At 49.7% G+C, this 23650-nt stretch overlaps 1 protein-coding gene across 12 annotated transcripts in view; it reads right to left on the minus strand.

Moving 5' to 3' along the window:
* Window positions 1-4122: 4122 nt before the first annotated feature.
* Window positions 4123-23650, minus strand: part of AUTS2 (activator of transcription and developmental regulator AUTS2) — a 1128325-nt gene continuing 1108797 nt past the window's right edge. For all 12 annotated transcript variants that reach the window (XM_038539028.1, XM_038539030.1, XM_038539031.1 and 9 more), the window contains 8 exons: window positions 21898-21969; window positions 20603-20632; window positions 19014-19085; window positions 14959-15100; window positions 11847-11924; window positions 10840-10923; window positions 9522-9744; window positions 4123-7268 (listed from right to left, as the gene is read on the minus strand). In XM_038539028.1, the coding sequence (XP_038394956.1) occupies window positions 6020-7268; window positions 9522-9744; window positions 10840-10923; window positions 11847-11924; window positions 14959-15100; window positions 19014-19085; window positions 20603-20632; window positions 21898-21969 (1950 nt within the window). In that variant the 3' untranslated portion in view covers window positions 4123-6019. The remainder of the gene's footprint in view (window positions 7269-9521; window positions 9745-10839; window positions 10924-11846; window positions 11925-14958; window positions 15101-19013; window positions 19086-20602; window positions 20633-21897; window positions 21970-23650) is intronic.

Below are 23650 nucleotides of genomic sequence, written 5' to 3' on the forward strand. Positions count from 1 at the left end.
TCTTTTCTTTTCTTTTCTTTTCTTTCATTTCCCTCCCTCCCTCCCTCCTTTTTATTTCAGGCAACCAGTATGCCACCCCTGGAATCTATCTGGTGCTAATTACAAGGAAGTGTTAAGGGGTAAACGATGTTCCTGCGATTGCTGTTTATATGGTTCATTAACTCAGCACGCCCTTCTCAGTGGTAACAAGGGCCGTGGTTACATGGACTCTAGAGGGTGACTGCCCGGGTTTGGATCTAGGTAATGCACCCGAACATGGGCAAATTACTTCATCTCTCTGGGCCTCACTTTCCCACTTGTCCCATCGGGGTTACGCCTTGTAAGGCGTTTGAAAACATTCAGGGAGCTAATCCACGTGAAAAGCACTTAGAACAGTGCATGCAACTGTTACCACTGGCTGCTGTCATTACTGTTTGGGGTGGGGGGAGCCTCCCTGCTTACTCCGTAGTGTTGGTGACAGTACAACAGTGAGGAATCAGGAAGGCAAAAATGCCTTTCTGGCTCAAACAGGGTTACAACCTCTCTGTGATCCAGTAGGATCACGGGAGTCAGGCCGGAAAGTCAGAGAACACAGCTTCTCTTCCGGGATCATGTTCTGTTACCCGATGATTCTGCAGCTTTTGGCTAGAACTTTTCCTTGAACTTTTCACATGGTCTGATACGATTGGTTCTCAAACTTGGTTATGGCTTAGAACCACCTGGAGGGCTCGTTAAAACACGCATCACTGGGCCTGAGTTCCAGATTTGGGAGGTTGGAGGGAGGGGGCTGAGAATGTGTGCTCCTAACGAGTTCCCAGGCAGTGCAGCTGCTGGCCCGGGGACCACACTCTGAGAAACGCTAGTCTAAGCAATTACCTGATGGGGGAGGGGATGCAAGGCAGTTTGGGAAGGCTTCCTGGAAGTGAAGACCTTTGAAGCAAATGGGGAGGAGACAGCAGTGGGAACAAAGACAGAGAGCCATGGGAGAGGCCAGTGTGCAGGGGGGAAGGCACGTGGGGGCGAGGCTGGTGGAAGCCTGGGATGGCTTCAGACCCCGGGACCAATGTGAACAGAGCCAGCTGCAGCACAGACCGGGTGCTCACCGTGCCCTGCTGCTTAGCCCAGCGTCTCAGCTTCCTTTACAACCTGGAGGAGCCCTTCCATGATCCTGTTTTCAAACTAGGGACCAAGATCCATGATTCCTGAAAGTGTAGGATGAGGCCGGGGGCTGTAGCCACATTTAAAGAAATGAATGAGAACAGAATGGAATTCAAGACCTGGGACCTCACTGGACTTGTAACACGGGTATTCAGTCTAACCTGCGTCAGGTTTAGGGTTTGTGGGGGGGTTCCCACATTGTGACAGGCATGTTAAGGGTGCGTGCGGGCCAGGGCTTCACCTGGACGCACACCACTCATGCCCTGCCCTGGGGGACAGTAGAAAAGATGAGGCCTAAGGTCCCCGGAGCAGGAAGGGCTGAGGGGAAGCCTCCAGAAGGAGGGGTCAGCTCGAAATGCGCCCACAGGGTAGGCTTTCTGGAGGCGGCTGCATCAGACCCTGAAGCTGGCTGATTCTGACACCAGGGCCTTCTGGGGAGAGGGAGACAGTCTGCCGGCCAATGAAGTGTTGCTGGGACACACCGGGAGTGGGGGACAGGGTGTACGGAGGCAAATAAAGGTTTGGAAGGGAACCTGGGGCCCAACATAGATACAGAATCCAGATAGAGCCTGAAGAGCCTCCAGTATCATCAGCCAACATGTTCAAGTTACAGAGGAGGAAACTGAGGCCCGTTGGCCCACCCTGTCCACACCTAGGACTTGAAGGCGGCTTTGAAGGCTTCTGGGCCACGCTGTCTCCAAATGGTGGCACAGAGGCGAGGCTCCAGTAGTGTGTACCGGAGAGTGAGTGAAGGCTTTGGGTCGGAGAGGAGGCCCTTCCCAACCAGGTGGGAGACACTGGGGTGAGTTAGGAACCCGGGAGCCACCAGCCCACTTTCTTTGGTCCTGCCAAACGTGTCAGCCCGTCTGTATCAAGAATTTCTATGACCTTGTAACCTGGGAGTGATCAGCCGAGCTGGGCTCACGCTCAGGCCTCGAGCCAGGCCGGTGCACCCCGGGCTTACCACCTGCGCGTCTTCAGGCCCCGTTACGTTCAGTCTCATCTGGCACATTGAGAAACGGTTCCAGAGATGCTCTGTGATTCGAGGTCACGGAGAACGGGAGGCCCGGGGCGGCTGTTGGGCTCCCCTGACTGGTTGCGAGCTCCTTACCAGAAGCTTCCAGCAGCCGGGACGTGAGACGCCACAAACTTGCTTTTGTACTTCCCAGAGCGCCAACGGTTGGGCCGGCCGCGGCCCGGTGTGGGACTGTCCTCGAGGGTACGACTTCCTGTCCGATAAACAGCCCTCTGCTGCCAAAAGCAAAGTTCCCGTCTGAGAAATCGCTCCGGAACGTACAGGAAGAAAACGATGGGGAGTTTAAACGAGGTGACGTGAAGGAGCCCACGTCACTTCTCCGTCCCGTTTCCCTTCAGCCGATCCGGTGCCGCGGAGGCCGGGCTGGCTCTCGGCCTGGGTGCTCGCCCCCGAGGTCTCGGCCCCCCACGACCGCTCAGCTGATCGCGCTGCCAAATCCCGTCCCACGCGTCTTCTTATGCTACAAACGTACGTAACATCAGCAGTCACATCTGATTTCCTCTCCTCCACCTTGATTGAGGCAGAAGGATAAACAGCAAACGCTGTTGCGAATATCCATCCAAAATGGCAATTATTGCATCATTATATTCGCTACTTTACTTGTCATGTACCATTAGAAGGGTAACAAGATCACTGTCAGTCAAAGGCGGTGGAGATAATTAGAGCGTCTATAGGTTAGCAGGAAATCAAATTGGTGCTAGTACCCATCAAGGCCGGGATGCTGAGCATAATTAGAGGGAAATATGCAAAGGTCGAGATGAAGAGAGCCCCAGGGATTAAACACCACGGCTGATTTGAGAGTTTGACTCTTCTGCGTCCTGAGATGGCACACGGGCCGTGCAGACAGCGCGCGGTGCGTGGGGAGCCGCGAGGCTGGGCCCATCAGGACGCTGCAGAGCACTGGGGTCTGCAAGGTCCCGACAATTGCCCGACCCGGAGAAAACAGCATTTGTCGCCTTTTCCAAACCACTAGTTTGTCTTTAAGTTCTATTCTCCGGTCAGGGAAGCAGGTGTTAGCAGAAGGGCAAGAGGAGGGGAGTGGGTCTTTATTCGGGAACCCCCTCTCCGCCCCTCGGCATTCCGGGCCTGCAAGCCCCATTCCTGAACCCGCTTCCCCCGTGGGGCACTCCCCCCGCCCCCCGCCCCCACAAATGCTGAGCCCGTGCTTCTGGTCACTTCCACGGCTAATCCCCAGACAGCGGGTGCCCACATCCCGCTGCCCTGGACTGCTTCTTCCCAGAGAGATAACAAACACCAATCCAAACGATCGCATCCGAACAGCAATTTCATGAGATCAACACAAGAAAAATTAACACATATTTTTACATTTTGAAAAAACAAAACCAGATTTCAGAGGATGAAGTCGGGGCGTGTGTGTGTGTGTGTGTGGGGGGGGGGGGGATGGTGCAGGGAGGCTGCAAACCCACCAGGGCTAGGCCAGGCTGTTCAACGAGACACAGAGAAAGTAAGAGACAGGAGGAAAATACTGGGAATGTTTGGAATAACATACAAACGACCGAGGTCCGCAGATTGAAACGCAAAGGAAGGAGCGAGCAAAAACGGTGGTCACAGGCCCGACATCAGCTCCATCAGGTGTGCCGCTGAAGCGACCACGGGGCTCCGAGGCTGCCCGCACCTGCGCCTCCATGCCCCGCCACGGCCGTGAGTCCCTTCCTGTCACTTAACAGTGGGTGGCTTAGGGCACCCCGAAAATAAAGAGGAAAAGAACGGAAGATCCACAGCTGCCAGAGCGGGGCGCGCACGTTAGAGAAACTGATGGGCAGGTCGCTAACTGCGTTTAGGGTAGGGCGACCGGTGACGGGCCCCCGCAGCTCAGCCTGGAGTCCTCACGCGGGCTGGGTTCAGCGTGTTTCCTCTCCGGGAGCCCGGTCTTGCAAGCACGGCTTCTTCCCTAAGGTTAAGGATGGCCATCTCACACAAACAAGCAGTTGGAAGCTGGGTTCACATTTTTTTTAATAACATGGCACAGTTTACATTACACAAGTAGGTTCCACCGATGAGAACATGCTGAAGAGTCAGTCGGTTTTCACGTGTCTTTTCACATAGGGTCTAGAAAGGACTTTATTACATACAGGATAAACAGCAAAAAGGTCCGTATAGAACAATCTCTTTACAATACTGAAAGCTACCACTACAGTTCCAGTGTACATATTCCTCGGGATTTTTTTTTTTTTTAGTTGTCTTAAAAAAAAAAAAACCACTGCACAACATCTGGAGTTCACAAAAATCTGAAGCTCACAACTAAACCTTCAGTTTACTACTAAAATAGATCTCTCTGCTTATTAGAAACAATGGTCTGTAGTTAACTTTTTTTCTTTTTTGCAAAAACAGGATAACAACATCGGATAGCACTTTAATATACTAGAAGACCAAATGGAACTAATTTTATTTCATACATATATTTTACAGTCCAGTAGACAAGATATATTGTATTTCTCTGCTAGTAAAGTCATATTCTCTCCAAATATGTAGACAAGAGGCTTAATGTATTATAAAAGTATTGTGAAGACACATGAAGGTTGATGCGAACTGAAAACCACACGCACACGCAAGACTTTGCCACTGTTCACCCTCTGTAACTCTCCACGGCTCCGAAAGGTGGACCTGCTCCGGTGATTCCCAGACTTTATTACCAACTGGAATACAGCGAGTCACATCAGGAGACATGCACCCTAACTCCGCCAGTTACTGAATACAGTGAAAAACATATCCATCATCTGAGAAAACTCGAAGCTTTCTTTCAGGATTTGTTTGGGTGTCATCAAATCTCGTTACAGAACGAGGAGGTGTGCACAGATATGAAATAGGACACACTAAAAAAAAACCGCATGGCTCCCACATGAGGTGTGTGTGAAATCACGTGACTGATGGTGACGAGATGCTGGCGACCTGTCTGTGTCCCCTGATTTTGGCATCTGACAACTCCCATCCTCCCCTGGTGGCCCCTGCCTTCGGCTTCCCCTTCTCCGGGGCTGCGCTCCCCCCGCCACCGCGGCCCACAGGCAACTCCGAAAGCCAAGGTTTCGGCCTGGGGTCCGAGCTGCAAAATCGGATTGTTTCTGTTTGAAAAACACAAGCAAGGAAAACAGAGTCATATCACGTAAGCGCTTGTTCAGGGAAAATATGACCTTAAGTATGTTGTAAATGGATTTGAAAAGGCTCCTTTGAGTCAGGAGGGCTTTTGAGAAAAGCCCTAACATTCATTGCATAGTTGAAGGGTTTAGCTGTCTATAACAATATATGGGAACGTGGCCGTAGTCGGCCACGCTCGCTGATATTAAGTCTGCAAATAGCACATTTTAAGAAGTATTAATGTATTATGTTACTTACTCTTTATCTATTTACATTTGTACAAAGTAAAGCTTTCGTCTTACCCTTTGCATATATGAACCATTAGCTCACGAAGCAATGTGTTTTTACATAACTATGTACACGGCCTTCCCTTCTCATCTGAAGGAGCTCCACACGCTGGACTGTGTGGGCTGCCCTTGGTTTTCCCCCAGTTACCACCACATCGGTGCGTGTTTGCCATCTTCACGGTTTTGGTTCAAATCAAAAAAAAGTTTTATACGAGAAACCAAAAGAGTTAGGGACATGAGAACAGAGGACTTGGCTAAAAGATCTGAAAAATTTCAACATATAATATACAAAAAACATTTCAAAATCTGCACTGAGTCTGTACATTTTTTACAAGGGGAGGAGGCGGGGGCGTGCGGCCCCCAGTCTGTGTTAGCGGTCCGTTCTCGCTCGCTCTCTCGCACTCTCTCAGGTCTGGCGTCGTGTCGCTGTAGAGCTTCTCCTTCCTCTCTCATGTCCTGCTCTCCCTTACCGAGCCTCGATGTCCTTCAGGGTGTGGGAAGGCGGCCTCTCCCTCATCTCTGCCGACAGAGGAGTAGTCCTGCGGGGGGAGACCGGGCGGCCCCCCAGCGTGGAAATGAGTGGAGGGGGCGCGCTCAGCGCTGCCGTTGGAGGGGTTTTGTTGAGGAGTCCGTTCTGGTGCCCCGCGGTGGGGCTGATCCGGGGGTAGTGCATGCTGGGGAGCCCCGGGGCAATGAGGCTGGGGTGCGGCAGGTGCCCGTCCAGGGAGGCGGGGTGCACGGGGTGCAGTCGTGTGTGCTCGTAGTCCTCTCTGAGCATGTGCAGGCGCTCCCGCTCGTCCAGGTGGGCCCCGCGCTCGTGCTCCCGCCGCGGGTCCACAGATAGTGGGTGGTGGTGGTGGTGGTGGTGGTGGTTGTAGTCGTGAGGCTCTCTGTCCCTGAAGGAGCGGTCGGCCTCATAGAGCCGGGGGGTCGAGAGACGGTGCAAAGGGTCGTTCCTCAGCAGGAAGTCCCTGCCTAGCGGGTCTCTCCGGTGAATGTCAAGTTCTCGGTAGGGATCCCTCAAAGGGTCCCGGATGGGGTCCCAGTGGAAAGAAGGGTATGGGAACCGCTCTCCGCCCGGGATGGGACTGATGCCCATGAAGGGAGTCATCATGCGAGTCCTGTCCAGGCTGCTGATGCTGTTCATGGGGTGAATGCCCGTCACCCCCACCGTCATGGGCATCGACGCCAGGGGCCCCGGGTGCACGCTGGACGAGGAGCTGGGAGGAGGCGCCTCCGAAGACCGGTGGGTCTGCGGGGCCTCCGGAGGCAGGTCGTGGTCTTCTTTGCGCTCCTCCTTCACCTTAACCTCCGAGCTCTTCTTGGGGTTCTCGTAGGCCGGCTCGCTCTTGCGCTGCTCCACCTCGCGGCTGGAGGTACTGCCGGGCCTGGCGCTCTCCACCACGGGGGTCCGCACGTAGGGCGATGGCACCCGGGCCAGCTGCTTGGCCTCTTCGCCCACAGCTCGCCCCTCGTGGCTGTGGCCGTCCTTCTCGGGCAGGTGGCCCTCCTTTGCCTTGTGCTCGTCGGCGGTCAGGTCCTTGCGGGATTCTGAGTGGTCTCTCTCCCTCTCTTTGGATTTGTCTTTCTCACGAGCCTCAGTGTTCAAATGACCCCTGATCTGTTCAGCGGAGCTACGGTTATGTCCCAGGGTGCTCACCGGGAGGATAGGTGCTGGTGAAGGGTGGCTGGAGTGTCTTTTCTCAACGCTTTCCCTGGGGGAGGAAGAGGGAAACAGAGAAGCAATGAAACAGGTCGGCCGACCCAGCCAGGGGCTGCCAATGAAATGGTGGTGTGAGGAGGACAGGCTTGGGTGTGGCTCCCGTGGTCACTGAGGCAGCCGGATGTGCCCTTCTTACGGCAGAGCCAGCACCCTGATCTGACTCCCCTATGGGATGAAGTGCTGGGGGAAAGGGGAGCTGAGGGGGAAATACTTGTCTCCGTGTGTGAGATTCACATGCCCCCATCAAGACCACAGACGAAGAGCTGTTGGCAAGAGGAGATGGAATAGCACGGCCGGCGATAGCAATGTGGCCACGCAGCCCGCCCGTCTACATTCCCAGGATCATCTCGTGTTAAGAAAGCCTGACCAGCCCGAAAGCGAAGACAACCTTTCTTCCACCTTTGTGACACCACAGCAGCAGGAGGAAGGGTCTAATGTGAATGCGACGGGAGCTGCGATCTCCTGACATCGGGACGAGGGACCGTCTCCGAGTACAGGACGCAGATTCAGAGCGTTCTCGGAGATGCAGCACTCCAGGGCCTCTCAAGGGAAACCTCAATATCAGGGCTCGTGGGCTGCGAGCGCTTCTGCTTTAGGACAAGAGAGCCGTAATTGGAGAAAATGGAGGAAAGCCAGTAGGACAAGCAGGGTCCCCAGGCCCTAGGGGACAAATGGAGGACAATTTTAAGAACATCTGTGAATGGAAAGTGGAAGAATTTTAGGGGCCTGTTTGGGATGGGGGCAGACGATGCAGAGCACAGAAAGACAACAAGGCAGACTCAAAGGGGGAACACAGGGCCGGGTACGTCGTAGGGACAGCCCTGGACAGACCGGGCCAAGGCAACGCGCAAGACGCTTCATGGGCTCGGCAGGCTCACAGGCGAGGGCGGCCCTGGCCAGAGAACGAAGGAGGGCTCCCCTACAGATCCTGTTTCTAGCCAACATGCAAGGCTAAGAGGAGGAGTTTCTTTAAAAGGTAAGAATAAAAAAGAGTGTATTTTATTAAGTTTCCTGACTTTAATCCAAAGGCCATTTTGAACCCATCAAGAAAAGAATGAGAACGTTGGCTCCACTTCACGGACAGACGGCCCAAAGAGAGTTCCCAGTCCAGGCTACACCCGCTGCACCCTGGCGCTTTACAGCCAAGAGCTGCATGCGAGAAGTGGTCCTCCCCATGGTTAGATTTTTAACATACTGTCTTGAAGGAAAAATGTGTTTTTTTCTTTTAGAAGACAGCAATCAGCAGCTAGAGTGACGACTTACGAGGAATACATAGTAATCTAACACGCAGTCTGTGGAGTTGAATTCTTTTAAATCACGAGTGTGCGTGTGCATGTGCGCATGTGGACCCACACACCCTATACGTGGCAAAGAAAAATTAAAGATTTGGACCATATTTGAGGCCTGAGTACCAGAAGGAGAGTGTTGTTCAGTATTTCCTATCAAACGTATCTTGTCTTTCCCCTGCTTAGCAGTTCGTTCTAAAGGAAAATCGCCTACAGAAAGAAAACAGGGACACTTGCTCAAGAGTGCCTCCAACATTCTTCAGAGAAGATACTCTGAGAGATTTTCCTCTTTAAGGCAATTCCTTTCATAGGCATGGGTTACCAAGTACAGAGCTAAAAAAATGGTTAGTCAAGGTAATTTACCTGCTGGCAAAACAAAACCCACACCAGAAATGCTTGCTGATGCTCTTCTACGTCTGGGTTAGCAAAATTTTATTAGTCGGCTGTGAGCCACGGATTCGAGTTTGAACAAAACTTGAGAAAAATATGGTGAGACAATGCAAATGTGACTTTCTAAAAGCAAACAAAAAGAGAGAGAGAGGGAGAGAGACAGAGGGGAAAAAAAAAAAAACCTATGGATGATTTAATGGACTGCACGAACTTGAAAGCAAATATGGTATTGATTCATGCTGTGTGTGTTTGGTCCAGAGCTCCAACTCGCTGTCTTGGAGAGAAAGATTGCTACTTGGATACACTAGTGCTCGCAGGGACCTCGGAGGTTCTCGGGGCGGACTGCTTCTGAGCTGGGAAGCTCTGGCTGCGCTGTGAGGGGATCCTACGGTGGCAGTGCGCTACGGGGCCAGGGCCGGGGGTGCGCTCGGGGACTTTGGGGCTGGGCGAGGAGCTGAGGCCACAGGGCCAGCCAGAGCACGAGGCTAGGACGGGGCGGGGGGACGGCCCACACACGGGGCACACAGCGGGCTCCCCCAGTGGGACTCGAGAACGGTTTCTTTCCGTACCTTTCTTTGTCATCTTTACTAACAGATGAGTCTCGTTTATCTACATCTCTATCTCTGTCATGAGCTGCAGCGGACGCGCTACGCTCCAGCTCCCCTGGCTTCAGCCAGGGCGGAGGGGTCGGAAACGACGGAGGCGTTCGGTGTAGCCGGTTCCAGGGTTCGTGAGGGTTGCTAAAGTTCTGCACACTGGGGCCATCCTTGTGGCCGAACATTGAGTTGGGTGCTGAAATGGTGAAGTGGAGAACAAAAAGGTTTAAGAGAAATTATATAATCTGCTGTAATGAAGGTACTTACCAAAAAACTTTAAACAGCACTCAGAGTTAAAATGAATACATATTATGGGGAGCTGGAAAAGGAAAGGAAATTAACAGATTCATTAGAGGAGCGCTTGTCCTACGCTGGAGAGGTAGCTCACAGCTTTTGTTCTTTAACCAAAGGCGATGGGACAGGGCGGACTAAAGTCGCCAGGGACCAGACAGGTGGCCAGGGTGCCTAAAGGAACGCATCTGGTGCATGCAGAAGCCCCCGCAGGCATGCAGAAGGGGGCGCTCTCGTGGGGTGACTTGGATGAGGCGTGTTCAGGCTCATCCTCGACCCACAACCCCGCTAACGGGACGGCCACTCTTCCCACAGTGCTAGCGGACACAAGCAGGTGTCATCGAGCCCGGACGGGGCCTTGACCTAAGCAGACAGGTAAGGCCTCTGCGTGGGAGGGACTGGGAGGGCACACTTGGGGCTGCATTTTAGGCCTCCAGTGCCGGGAGAACAGAATATGTGGACGGCACAAAAGAAAACGGGTTGAGTATTCTGACTAAAAAATGAGCAGGTGTTAAAACTCTTTGGGAAAACCCACTCGAGATACTTTTTAGTAAACAACACAGTCCTCCTAGAGTACAGAGTACGAAATGCTGCCTGCACTTGGCTGGCCTCAGTAGCTAGTCCCGTTTTCCTGCTACTCTTGGTAGAGTCTCCTCAGTGCCACTAATGGCAACGGCGAGGTGAATATGTGTTTCTTCCCTGGGGAGCTGCTGCTAAAGTCTTGGAGAGGAGGGGACAGATGGCATATGGATGAGCTTAAGCAACTTTTTGGAGTTTAGTCGGTGACAGCGCCTCTCCTGACGCTCAGTAACCTCCAAACACCATGTTAGATGTCAATGCACCCTTTCCCCTCGCTCTACTTGTGGACCTGCTTTTCCTGGTATAACCTAATCTGTTTCCCAAGAGCAGAGTTTCCTTTTAGCTATAAAGGTCTGGAGCCACAGACAGATCAGAGGAGACACAGTCCAAGGCGGATTTTTAAAAAGTTAGAGGTACTCACTAACTGAAGGATTTCCAAGTCCCCCGAAGGCATTGCCACCAACCGCTGCGAGGCCAGTGAATGTAGACGGACGGTTAAAAGGCTCTGCAAACATATTGAGAAGAAGGAAATGGTTGCAGGAGTGGGCTGACAGAGGTACACAAGAGGTTCCCAGGAGTGGGGAGGCCCTAGGGACCCCTGCCCCTCGCTACACGCAGACCTGACCCTGCTTGTCCTATCATGTTGTGCAGGAGGTTCTCCCTGGGCTTGGGTCTGGGCAGTAGTTAACCAAAACATTTACGGGAGCTGTTTTTTTCCCCAAAACTGTGCACTTTGCCCCACTCCTCCTATGCCATGTGGGGAGTATCACTCAAGCCACAGCGTCCTAAGATGCCCCCAGTCCTGTCCTCTCTCTTCAGGGAAAGGAGTCTGTAGGCTCTACAAGAACAAATCAGATGAACGTTTTAATATTAAAATCTCTCAGTGATGAGACCGCATCTGTGAAGACACCCTTTTGTTTCGTGTACCACTGCCTGCGCCTACTCATATGCTCACAGAAAATACCCAATAAATAAAGGCCCCAACTAGAGCATGTACCCTTGCTAGGAAAAGACAGATTCGCAGTGAAATGTGAGGGGAAAACGAAATAGCAGGTCGTGTCTCCTCGTAACATCACCTTGCCTTTCCTTCCACCTCCTGGAGGTGCCCTCGAACATGGGCCAAGAGTTCACCGTCTGGCTCCAGCGGGCAGGCCAGGAGGTACCGGGGCCTGACTCCTTCCCACTGCACCATCAGTCACCTCAGACAGGATTGCGACTTTAAGACTACAGTTGGCATGAGAGGCGCTGAAACCCTGATGATGGCAGGCAGGCGTTCACACTTCTACAAGAATGCCATCATCTCCCTAATACGTCCCTGAGGTGTCTAGGACGATGGCCAACCTCCCACGAAGTGCGGCAGGAGAGCGGCAAACAAAGGGTTTTTTTCTGAGATGCACATGTCATTTCCCATCACTGATGGCAACTCACCCAGGTGAGCGGCAGGGTTAAGGAAGTTGCTGTGATGGGGGGGTGGCCCAAAGGGGGTCCCAGTTGGATGTGCAGCACCTAGAAAGTCAAACATGACAAAATCAGATTCCACAGAACGCCGACCCTTACCGCGCAAATGGCCCCTAGTTACCTGAGGGCCCTGTGAGAAAGGGGGAGTGACTATGTTAACATAAGGACATGGCTGAAGTCCATACGGGCAACACACCTGGCAACCATAGGTTTTATGTTGGGTGGCAGGAAGTAAGTCATGCCCATCTTCCAAATTGGGCTGGCCACCACCAAACAGAAGTTGTTACTTTTAAAAGCCACGGACACACAGTTTTGGCAGAATGGAGAAATATCGCAAGGGCGGGCAGCGGGGGTGATCCTACAACCAAGTAAGTTTGAGGCTCAAACGTCAAGTTGCAAAGTGTGAAGCACGGTTCTTCACTGGAGCGGCTGGAATGTTCCTGGGCTCACTCGTTCTCAGAAAGGGAAACATTTGGCCACAGGATACTTTCTTCGTAGGGCATTCTGGGGAGCAAGTTTTTCACTGTGTGAAACACCGATCTGGAAAACACATTTTATAATCCTTGGCTCGGGAGTGGCTGTTGTGCAGCGGCGTGTCTGGGCGGCCTGGCTCCGGTCCCTGCAGGGCCCCCTCCCCGAGGAACATGTTAGCCATCACGGGCCCATCTGGACGGACAGCACAAGACCTGGCCCGACAGAACCCGTGACTGTGAGCTGCATCGGGTTATGGGAGATGAAGTCCTCCAAGCAGCTCTCCTCTGGCTTCAGTGCCAGGAAAAGCTGCTTTATTCCTGTGTGCGTAGACACCAACAATCTTCTAATGGACTCTATCTGCCCACCAGGGACCTTAGTTCAAGTTCCACAGTCTTCTGTCCATCAGTTTCCCCGTCCACATCTCCTGTACTGTTATGTTTTTTGCCCTAAACACTATATATAGAAGGTGCTACATCACCCTTGTCCTGGAGGAAGGTGGGAAGGGAAAGGGAGAGAGACGGAGACGCAGGGTGCATGCACGGGAAGCAGCTGGGGGATGAGATTCGAAAAAGCCAAGGACATTCGACTGGCTTCTTCCAGTGCAGCCAAGAGTGGGGCAGACAGGCTCTTGGGGTGGCAGGCTCGGCTCTAGAGCAGATCGGCCAGGGTCACCCGAGGGAGCCTCTTGAGCTTATGTCAGGCTGATTCCCAGCAGGCTGCTGAAAGTGGCTGAACCCAACACATGTGTGTGAATTATACACACTGGTTCAAAATATCCCCAAATTACCATCTTGGGGCAAAATCCAAAACTGCTTATACTGAAAAAGATGACCTTCCAGAAGGGATGTATACACGGGGCCTCAATGAACTGACTAACCACTCCAGTCTCTTGCATTTTGGCTGAGCTCCTATAAACAAGTATGAACTCTCTCAGGAAAGCAGACCGAATGGGGGAGTGTTGTCCTCTCGCACCCCCCCCCCCCCCATGCCCTACAAACTCAATTTATGTTCTGGATTACTGTTCCCTGCATTCCAAGGCCTCGGGGGCCCCAGCTGTGGAGGTAGCCATGGAGCCCAAGAGGACATCCGTTACAGTTATGGGCACTCAGATTTGGAAGGCACCTGGGGAGTCATCTGTTTGGCCCTAGAGGGTGACTTCGGCTCTACCCAGGCAGCGCAGAAATGATACTCCGTCTCTACCAAGAGAACACAGCCCAGCGTATTCATTAGGTGTCAACAGTGTTGCCAGCTAAATAAAAATCTGGCCGCACGCTGTCTGTGTAGTACAAGCTAATTAATGCTTCGATGAAGATCGGAGCCTTGCTCAGCCCGGGGCCTCCAGGGGTGCCTTGCAGTTCCAGAATTATTGAAGCAAAAGAAGCCAATTCATCCGCTTGGCTCAAGCGGAAGCCAGGGAGAAATCTCTCTATTTCTCTCCAAAAATTGCTCTTAATGTAGCTCCGTCTCAGAGCCTAGGTGCCATGGTAACAAAGCTTTCAAATATGTCCCTAGACAGAACCGACAGAGCGAAACCAGAGACCTTAGCAAATTCTATCTACCCTCAAGGGTGATTCACTTGCTTTGGCAACAAGGCCCATTTTAATGATGACTTCTTGCGATGGGGGAGTCTCTCTCTTTCTGAATGGCAGAGCCTCAGGTCAACCAAAAATGAGTCTTGGGTAAAAGAAGGCAGCAGGCAGGATGGATGTGAACCCTGTTCCCTACGGACCAGAAGCAGGGAGCCCCGTGAATATTTATGTCCAGAAGAATCAATTCTACTTTGCAGGCGGAATGCAGTGAGCAAGCTCCTCAGCAGAACAAGCTCGGCGTCACCACCTGCCAGTATTAACGAGTGCAGCTCTGTGCGGCCAACTAGCTTTAGAAGGACTGAACAATAAGGAGTGATGCCAAGGGGGCTGTTCTTATTTCCTGATACTCCTTATGGCCACTGCCCTCTGTGTGTATGTACTTGGAGTGTAAAGGGGTGGGGATCTGATCTCATGAGGTGACCCCCAGTTCCCACCACCCCCACTTTGGCATACCTACGAGACATTCAGGAACGTGTATTTTCAGAGGTTAATGAGCCGTAGGAGAGGAAACCCAGCAACCAACGCACTGACCCTCCGCATCACGGACCATACTACAATCAACTCTCTTGTTATTTCTTCATCCTCAGACTCTCGAAAAAGAGCACGACTGAGCATCATGGTGCAGAGCTACCGAGTACAGGAAGGACAGTCCTTACCGATTCCTGGCTCGGTTTCCTTTCGCTGTGCCCTTGTAAGCTTTCTGATCTCTTTCAATAGTGTCTGACATGCTTGTGAGTTATACTGGTTTAATATAGAAGCAAATAATGAGCTGAAGCAGTAGGAGTCCCAGAAGAGAAAGATGATCTTTTTTCCTTCTTTAATGAAAGTGGGCCTATCAGTGAAGAAGGGTCCATCTCCCTAGATGTACTGATGCTGCCTTACAAGCTGACATAAATTGTGTTTTGTTTTGTTTTGTTTTAGGGGGGGAGGGATTGAGTGGTGGCCCAGAGCAGTAACATAATTTATTTAACTACTTGTGAACTGTATTTCTCAGCTCCTTCCTTGAGCTCTGAACTCACCAGCGGCAGAGAACAAAGTTGAAGGCCGGGCCAGGTCATGGGGGTGGTGGATAGCTCCAAAGAGACTGGGGCCCGGGGGGCGGCTCAGGAACTCAGGTTTCAATCCAAAGTCCAGCTTATGAGGATCTGACTGCATCTGTTTCTAAAGCAGCAAGGGGAAAAAGGAAAGATAAAACCCAAGATGAATGGCAGGAAAGACAGTTATCAAAGAAAGAGGCAGAAACCAGGAGAGAAGACTGTGAACGCTGCTTTCAGGCTCCGCACTGGAGTCAGGTTCAGGTTTACAAATGCTGTGAGAAGAGCCACCCATGTACCACTTCATCCCCAGATTGCTGAAGAGCAGGTCAGCCTATGAGGGGCCAGAGGTGCCTGCCTCTGGACGGTACTTGTGCACAGTCTTGGAGGTCTTATGGCTTGAGGAATACAACCATATCCTATTTATTCAAACTACCGCCCCTCCAAAGTAGCTTATTATTCACCGTAAAGGCCCATCTTAGCAACTTTTTAAATGATAGTATTTTAAAGCTCATTTTATTAGGAATTCTGCATGAATAATCTGCTGTGCAAATTAATTGTTAATGACTCTTTGCTATACTCTAATAGATCACAGTACATTAGTAACTGGAAGTGATGAAGAAATATTTGCATGACTACAAGCTAATTTTCAAATGATCATTGTTACATCTTAAAAGAAAACACTACCACCAAAAACAAACAGAAACAAAGTAGGGATATTCTTTGAATGCAGGGGGGTCTTTTCCCTATGTCCCACGACTACCCGAGGAAGAGATCAGCCCAGCCCAGGGAGCCATCAAGAACTGCTCTGGCTGTGAAGCACTTGCCAGCAGCTGCCATTGCCCTCTTTCCACCCGGTTATTTATATACACACACACACACACACACACACACACATATATATATATATATATATATATATATATATATATATATATATATATATATAAAATATACATGTATATCTCCCCCACCTTGGAGCTATGCTCAGGTCACCCTCCTCAAAGGCTGTAGAGACTAGCTCATCATTTCCTCCCTTCCTTACCCTGGCATCATTTTTGAGGCCAGTAGCCCTCTCGAGCACGGATGCCCATGTTCTTAATTGTCAGCCACCTTCTCTCTAAATCTCACGCCTCCTCCAACAAGCATCACCAACCACCCAGCCCGGCCCGGCCCGGGCCTGACGCTCCGCTTCCCTCCCCCTGCCACCACTTCTCGACCTAGTGGGCTCCCATCTGTGAATACATGGCCCTTCGCCTGTTTCTGACTCATTTCTCTAGTCTCTTAGACTTGACTGATGCTTACATCCATTTGGGCTCGTGCCACCTCAAACTCCCTCATGTCTGCTCTAAACACAACCCTGGGGATCCCTGGGTGGTGCAGCGGTTTAGCGCCTGCCTTTGGCCCAGGGCGTGATCCTGGAGACCCGGGATTGAATCCCACGTCGGGCTCCCAGTGCATGGAGCCTGCTTCTCCCTCTGCCTGTGTCTCTGCCTCTCTCTCTCTCTGTGTGACTATCATAAATAAAAAATAAAATAAATAAATAAATAAATAAAAAATAAATAAACACAACCCTGTCCCATTCTGTATAGTGAAGTCCACAAGGAGGCACCTGAGCTAGCTTGTGTGAGCATCAGAGACAAGAGAAGTCAGTCTGACATTCCTGCATTGCAGGAGGCTGCAATCCCACTCATCCACCCTTCCTACTCCACAAAAAAACCTACCTGATTTCTCCAAGCTGGAAGCGACATCCCTTGAAAGCAGGCAGCATGCTCACAGGGTTTTAGGATATGCTCACTACTGAATGCTAAGCAACTAGACACCAGATCAGATGAGTGCCCTTAGAGCCTGGTACATTAAGTAATCTGCAGGTTGTAAGCTCCCTCAAGAAATACTTGGCGAGGGGGCACTGAAAGAATGAGGAAATGAACATTACAGAGAAAGGGGACAATGTAATTTCTGCTCAAATCCACAGGGAACACGCTTGTCCAAGCTCCACTATAAAGTAATAGTCAAACCCCAAACCAAAGCTTCTAATTCACTATAAATCTATAAAAATCTTTTGAGTGCCTCCTTTAATTTGGTTGCCAAATTATTTAGTGCTAATATTGCACGGTACACAGCACAGTTCCATTAACCACAACTTAGGTCCATGAAGCAAAATGGAGCTTGGGGATTACAAAGAGTTTGCTGGGAAGGGAGGATAAGCAGCCATCTCGTGTGCAAGGGTCTTCCTAATTGAATTGAGATAATGAAACTTTTAGTCACTGGGGACACCTTCATGGAAAAGAAGTTGCTAAAGTGGCACATACAACATCTTTCATTGCTTTTAACCAAAGGAGGGCGTGCCTTACCTACTGTTCCGCTAACCACATCATCCAGAACAAAAAGTGAATTGAACTAAGCATCAAAATCTAGTTAGCCTTCCAAGCATATGTATTTGCTAACGAAGCTAAACCATAAGGTTTCTAATTAAACCTCACTGAACAATAAGGTAAAAGTGAGCAAAACTCACTGATGGGATGTTAGGAGAAAGAGCAGGTACTTAGCCCCAAAGCAAAATATTTTAGTGACCTCATTTACTGAGGTTGGCTTTTTAACTAGGTTGGTTTTTATTTATTTTATTTTAAGATTTTATTTATTTAGTTGAGAGATAGATGGTGAGCATGGCGGGGGGGGGGTGCGGGCGGGCAGGGGACAATGAGAGAAGGAGAAGCCGACTTCCCGTTGAGCAGAGAGCCCAGCTCGCCTTGGGGCTCGGTCTCAGAACTCTGGGATCATGTCCTGAGCCAAAGGCTCAGCCAAACTGAGCCACTCGGGCGTCCCTAACTAGGTTTTTTTTTTTTTTTTAAATCATGTTAATCATTAAAAAACAAAACAAAACAAAACATTTCTGTGATGACCAGCTCGCCGTTATCTATTGGCTTCTTTTCTTATGCTCATGATGGCTCCCAAATGCTGTTAGGTGGAAATGCTTGTTGGGGAGAGGATTAACTGAAGCTCATTGGAATTACTGAACTGGCTGTTTTTTCTCCCTTTTCTCGGCACAGTTACACCAACAGTAAATACCCAGACAGTAAAATCTGGACTTGTCAGTTACTTTGGTCCTTAAGTCAACCAGTGATGCCTTATCTGGTCATTTGCAGAAAGCTCTTAACCTAATCCCTACTGTGCCGTAAATGCCTGGTATGGACCGTATTCATCTGTATGATGAAAATACAGACAAAAGCTTAAGTAAAATTATCTGTGGACAGATAGGGTAACGAGTAAGAGGTGGTTCTGGAAGGTACTGACTTTATTTTAACCTCTGTCACTGGTCATCAAGATGACGAACGGGCGTGCTGAAAGGTCACTGCGACACTACTAGAAGAGAAATTCTTAATAATACACATCACTGATGGAAGTTCGGTAATATCACATAGGGTCCAAGTGGCTCTGTCAGCTTTTCAAAGTCATACAATAAAAGAAAGCACCAGTTTGGGGCAGCTCGGGTGGCTCAGCAATTTAGCGCCGCCTTCAGCCCAGGGCGTGATCCTGGAGACCCAGGATTGAGTCCCATGTCAGGCTCCCTGCGTGGAGCCTGCTTCTCCCTCTGCCTGTGTCTCTGCCTCTCTGTCTCTCATGAATAAATAAATAAAATCTTAAAAAAAAAAAAAAAAAAAAGAAAGCACCAGTTCTCACAGAAATGAAAACTTCCATGTATAGCTCTTCTCAGATACTTGGTATTTTCCATATAAACACTTGGTTGCTATTATTAGATAACCAAACCCTCCCTTTTTTTTTGAAGGATTTAATCTATGCGTAAGCTCTTTGGATCAATATGATGACAAAATCGTCTGAAAAGATAAAACTCGGGGAGTTATTCCTTTCCTGCCATTTTGTGGGTGGTTTCCCTAATGAATAGGAAGACTTCCCAACAGCGTTTCCAACTTGATCCTTCCTGCCAGCAGGTCTTTAGGAGCTGTTTAAATGCCTCCTCTGTCAGGAGATCACACACCCACATGCCCCGGTCCCCATCAGACCCGGGACGCAACACTGACCTTGACTTTCTGTTGGTGGTGATAGATCTGCCAGGCGATGTGAACATGCATAGCACACCACTTCCCTGGTTTCTGGAACAAAACAGAGGACCGCGGTCAGAAGGAAGATCTGGCCGAGAAAACCGTCTCCAACTTCTCCAAAGCTTTTCAGCAGATGTGGGCTGCAGAGGCTCTTTTGCACGGAGCAAGATGCTCAGTGTCCTCCACACCTCCCTCAGCCAGGGCCTGCCACGGTCCAGGAGGCCCCATCCCTCCTCCCATGGAACCCGAGCTGGCCGACACTGCTCAGAAATCCGTATTTGACCAAGACCTCCCCGGTTGCCAGGGACAAGATGGCAAAAGCCTGAGCCCCACTTTGTGTCTCTTCTTTCTTTTCTGGTGCCAGCTGGCAGACCTGGGAGAGTGGGAAGCCCTACTTAACAAATGCGGCCATGCTACGATGCAAATCGGCTGTTCAGAAGAGCTAATTAGCGAGTGTCTGTGAATAGGTTCAAAACAAGAGAGACTACAGAAGAACCTGTATAACCTCCCCCAACGCTGTTCTGTCTTAACCCCTAGAGCGGAACAAAGAAATTCATGTTTTTATTGGAGCCCAGTTCCCATGAGAGCTTGCTAAGACTCAACTACCCATTCATGTTGGTGGGTGCCGTTCATTCCCAAGTGAGAGAAGAGCGCTCGACCTGTGTTTCTCATCATCAGCTCATATCTTGCTTTCCGACCAGAGTAACTGAGTGTGCTGTCTTACCACCCAGAGCGGGGGGACCACGTCTTTCTAGATCAAGGGGCTGTTTATGAAGCATATACTTAAATCTAAGTCTGATTCAGTTCTCTTCTAATGAAATTTCATTCGAAATCCCCTATGTGATAACACAGTCCTCTCTTTCTCGTTTCTCTTTGGAGAAACTGAATTACTGGATTATATGCACCAGAAATGGGTTAAGGAGAGCAGAAAATCTCTCCGTTCATCTTCCAACCGACCATCCATCATTCACACCCTACCCCCCAGCACCAAGTAAGTCAGCGTTTATTCAGAGGTCATCTCTTGGCCACTCTCCAGACCACTGAAGACGTTAACAAACTAATGCCTATAGTCTCCCTCTTCTGTACAAAAGGAACAGGTTGGATGGCTGTGAAGGTCAACGTCACTTCCTACAGAACGAGGTAGCCACCAGCCAAGATAAATAGACCATGGGTGTGTGTGTGTGTGTGTGTGTGTGTGTGTGTGTATCTGTTAGATGTGGAAGACACAGGACAATTCGGTGAAATCCTAATTTCTGCCCGTTGCTTCTGTCCTCCTCCATATGGTTCCCCTACTTGTCAAGCCTTTTAGCAGCACTGCCACCCAGAGACTCTGACCCAGCTGCCTGTTTTATCTGTTTGCTTTCCCTCAATGGCCTGGCTTCCTCCAACATGCAAAGCAACCCAATTTAGGACATTTTCAATCACACTACCTAAAAAGGCCGGCCCCTGTCATCCCAACATTTTATTGCAACATTTCTATGGCTTGTTTCCTTGTAATGGATTTGTATTTTTAACCTGCAGGGAGTCAAACAGAGGTTGCAAAACAGTTCTAGAAGAAGCTTTCTTACCCTTAACATAGGTCTGAAAGGATCTGTCAACTGTGAAGAGAAAATGACAACTTGGTTACATGCCTGTCACTCAAACAATTGCTCTAATTAACAAATTTGTAGTGCTTCATTAGGAGGGGAAATTAAAATGTTAGAATTTTACTTTTAAATGAAGCCCTTTTAGAGAATAATTAACCCATTTTCACACTATCAAAAGTGCCAAGCGGCCCCTCCCCCACTTCACAAGCCCTGGTACACCCACACTGACAAGCCCCCGACCAAGTTTAATCAATAGCAATTTGCCCTCGGGCGACATGATTTGCTCACATTACACATCTGAGGAGTTCCACTATCTTGAGTGGTCCACCCAAGCCACACTGCCCAGGTTCTAAGGGAGGACAGGACGGCCTCCAGCCCGCAGACCTGTGAGGCTGGGTACTGACGGGGACCCCAGGAGAGCTGTCCTCTCCAGACACACGGAAGAGCGGGGCTGTCTTTGCCAACACACTTAGTTGGATGACTGCACGTTACTTAGAGGTTATGAGATCTTTTTTACAAGTTCACTAACCATCAGAAAAATACTTACATGGTTGAGTCATTTTAAACTTCTACCTAACTCTGGCCATCAATTTCTGACTGCCCTTACCCAGGGAAAAAGACAATATTGTCAAAAGTCATCATCTGTCCACATTGACTGCAGAGACGAATGTAAATAACAATCCACCAGACAAGACCACCTAGTACTGTAGAGAACTTCCGACGCTTTTAGAAAGTCAGTAGAGGTGTGCACTGTGAACGAGTGACACAAGGAAAGCACAAGGGATGTTTTCCCGAGATCCCAGGAGGATGCTTTCCACACGCAAAGTAGAGGGCCAGGAGGGCTGTGTAATGCAGTAACCTCCTGACCCCCAGAGGGCAGGGGAAGTGTCCTGTGACTTCCAGGAATAAAGATGCTTAGTGCTTTCCCATTCCAAACATTTTACAGCTGCTTCTTCTGGGTGACAGGAATTTTAGGAGATGTAGACAGAGATCAGCCGAACAGAAGCTACACAAGCTAACAGTGTCCACTTCCTGGACTTGAACCACAGGCCATTTGTCTTCTCTCCCACTGGCGAGTCATTCCCCATTTGTCGCTTAGCCACAATGGAGCAGGGGAGATTTTGTTTTCTAAGAATGACTGGCATGTTCTTCCACAAACTAGATGGAACAGCTAAAAGAGCAGCGAAGCTGAGAAGGCGCATGCTCCGGGCTGGCTGTCCCGTGTAAATACACACACCTTGGTGTTACCTGCGACCTGGTCTGACTTTTCTACGTACCCTCGGGTCCTTTTGGAGCAGAGTGTGTGGGACTGTCCCAGGTCGAGCAGCAACATCGATAGGGTTGGATGTCTACAAATTAATTAGACCACAGCTTAGGAAGCACATTAACACATGACTGGAAAAAGCAGGTTCTTTCTTTCGTTCAAAATTAAAGAAGCCAAATGCTGATTTTGTTTCATTCTGGAATACAAGAGTTGGCAGATGCATTTTCCCCAGTGATCCCACATGCTCTTCAAGAGAACCTGCTCCCTATTTCCTCAAGGGACCCTGGACCAGAGTCTGCTGTGTCTAGCATCTCACTGCAATAAAAAGTACAGGACAAAAAAAAAAGGGGAGGGGGGAGGAACGCACTTACACACTGAGCACGGCCCCCAGATCCCCACCTCCTTCTAGTTACGGATGGCCCTGTCATGGCGTTTTCTGCTTTATCATCAAGCATTCTAAGCAATGCCTGAGTGAACATCATTGCATTGTGCTGTATCAGGTGCTTCTCATCAGAATAACTGAAAGCGTTTCACAGACATTAAGCTAACTCTAAATTTTAACTGGCAGACAATAACAGGGAATTACGCTCAGTAATTACTCATTAGCGGTGGTGGAAATGGGACAAGAGGACCTAATTTAGGGACCGCACAGATCTACTATTAAATGATTTCTGCAGTCAATCTGCCTCGTCTGTCCTACGCCGCCACCATTCTTAAATGTCATTTGTAACAATAACCTTATCTGCGGGCTTTTGTCCTTTGAGTGTATAGCAACAATAAAAAGCCTACTTCCGGCGCACAGTCCTTACTTCCTAGCGGATGAAGGATTCAGAAGGCTTTTTTCACCGCATATTTTAAGAAATCACAACTCCTGTGACTCCCCTAACACCAGGAAGCTAATGCATGTGGGAAAAGAGCTCAGGTTTAGGCACAAAGCTTGCCTATAAGGAGAAGGATGAAAAAAAAAAAAAAGAATGGAAGAAAGAAAGCAATCAGCTGCTGTACAACTAACGATTAAGCTGGGGTTGTTAAAAGCCTGATTTGCATACATATGAAGAACTCCGCTAATGAACTGCAATCTACATATTCAATCAGTAAGACGGCCTGGAAAGGCCTATTTCAACACCAAGAGAGACACTTTCTTGCCCAGATGTAGATTTCTGTGTGATTGGATAATTGTGAGTGAGGGAAATAGTCTAATTTATTAAATGACCTAGCAGTCTGTTTGGGGAGGCGCGAGAGATTTGGTGCAAGCCAGAGGGGACAGACCAGGGTGGGAGGGAGTAGTGAACAGCAGCCGACCAGGGGAAAGGGGCTGCAAAATCACCATCATTTCATCCCCAGATAGGAGGGCTGGCACATGGCCATCAGGAGGGCCCCAGGTACAGATAACCTGGCCTGTAAGCCAAGGTACCAAGTAGGTAAATGTCATTTCTAAGGTGCAGCTGGTCCCACCCCCAAGACTTTTAAATTTCTTTTCCTAGTTCTAGCTTTGAGGCAACATGCCTTTGGAAATGCAAAACGCGGTCATCCTGGGTGACTCTAGCCCCAAACTGGTGTCTTCTCTTAGATATGAGATGGGGAGGGGAGAAGGGAAAAAAAAAAAAAAAAAAAAAAAAGGCAAAGGAAACCTAAATCACACAGAGCAAAATTTCCTACTTTAAAAATCTGAGAATGGTTACTAACATAACTCTGTTTCGCTTTTGTGTAAAGTCGGGACTATAGTAAAATCACATAAAGGGAGGGTGTTCTGAGAATCACTCAAT

The sequence above is a fragment of the Canis lupus genome, chromosome 6 (assembly GCF_011100685.1).
Source record: "Canis lupus familiaris isolate Mischka breed German Shepherd chromosome 6, alternate assembly UU_Cfam_GSD_1.0, whole genome shotgun sequence".
Taxonomy (NCBI): Eukaryota; Metazoa; Chordata; class Mammalia; order Carnivora; family Canidae; genus Canis; species Canis lupus.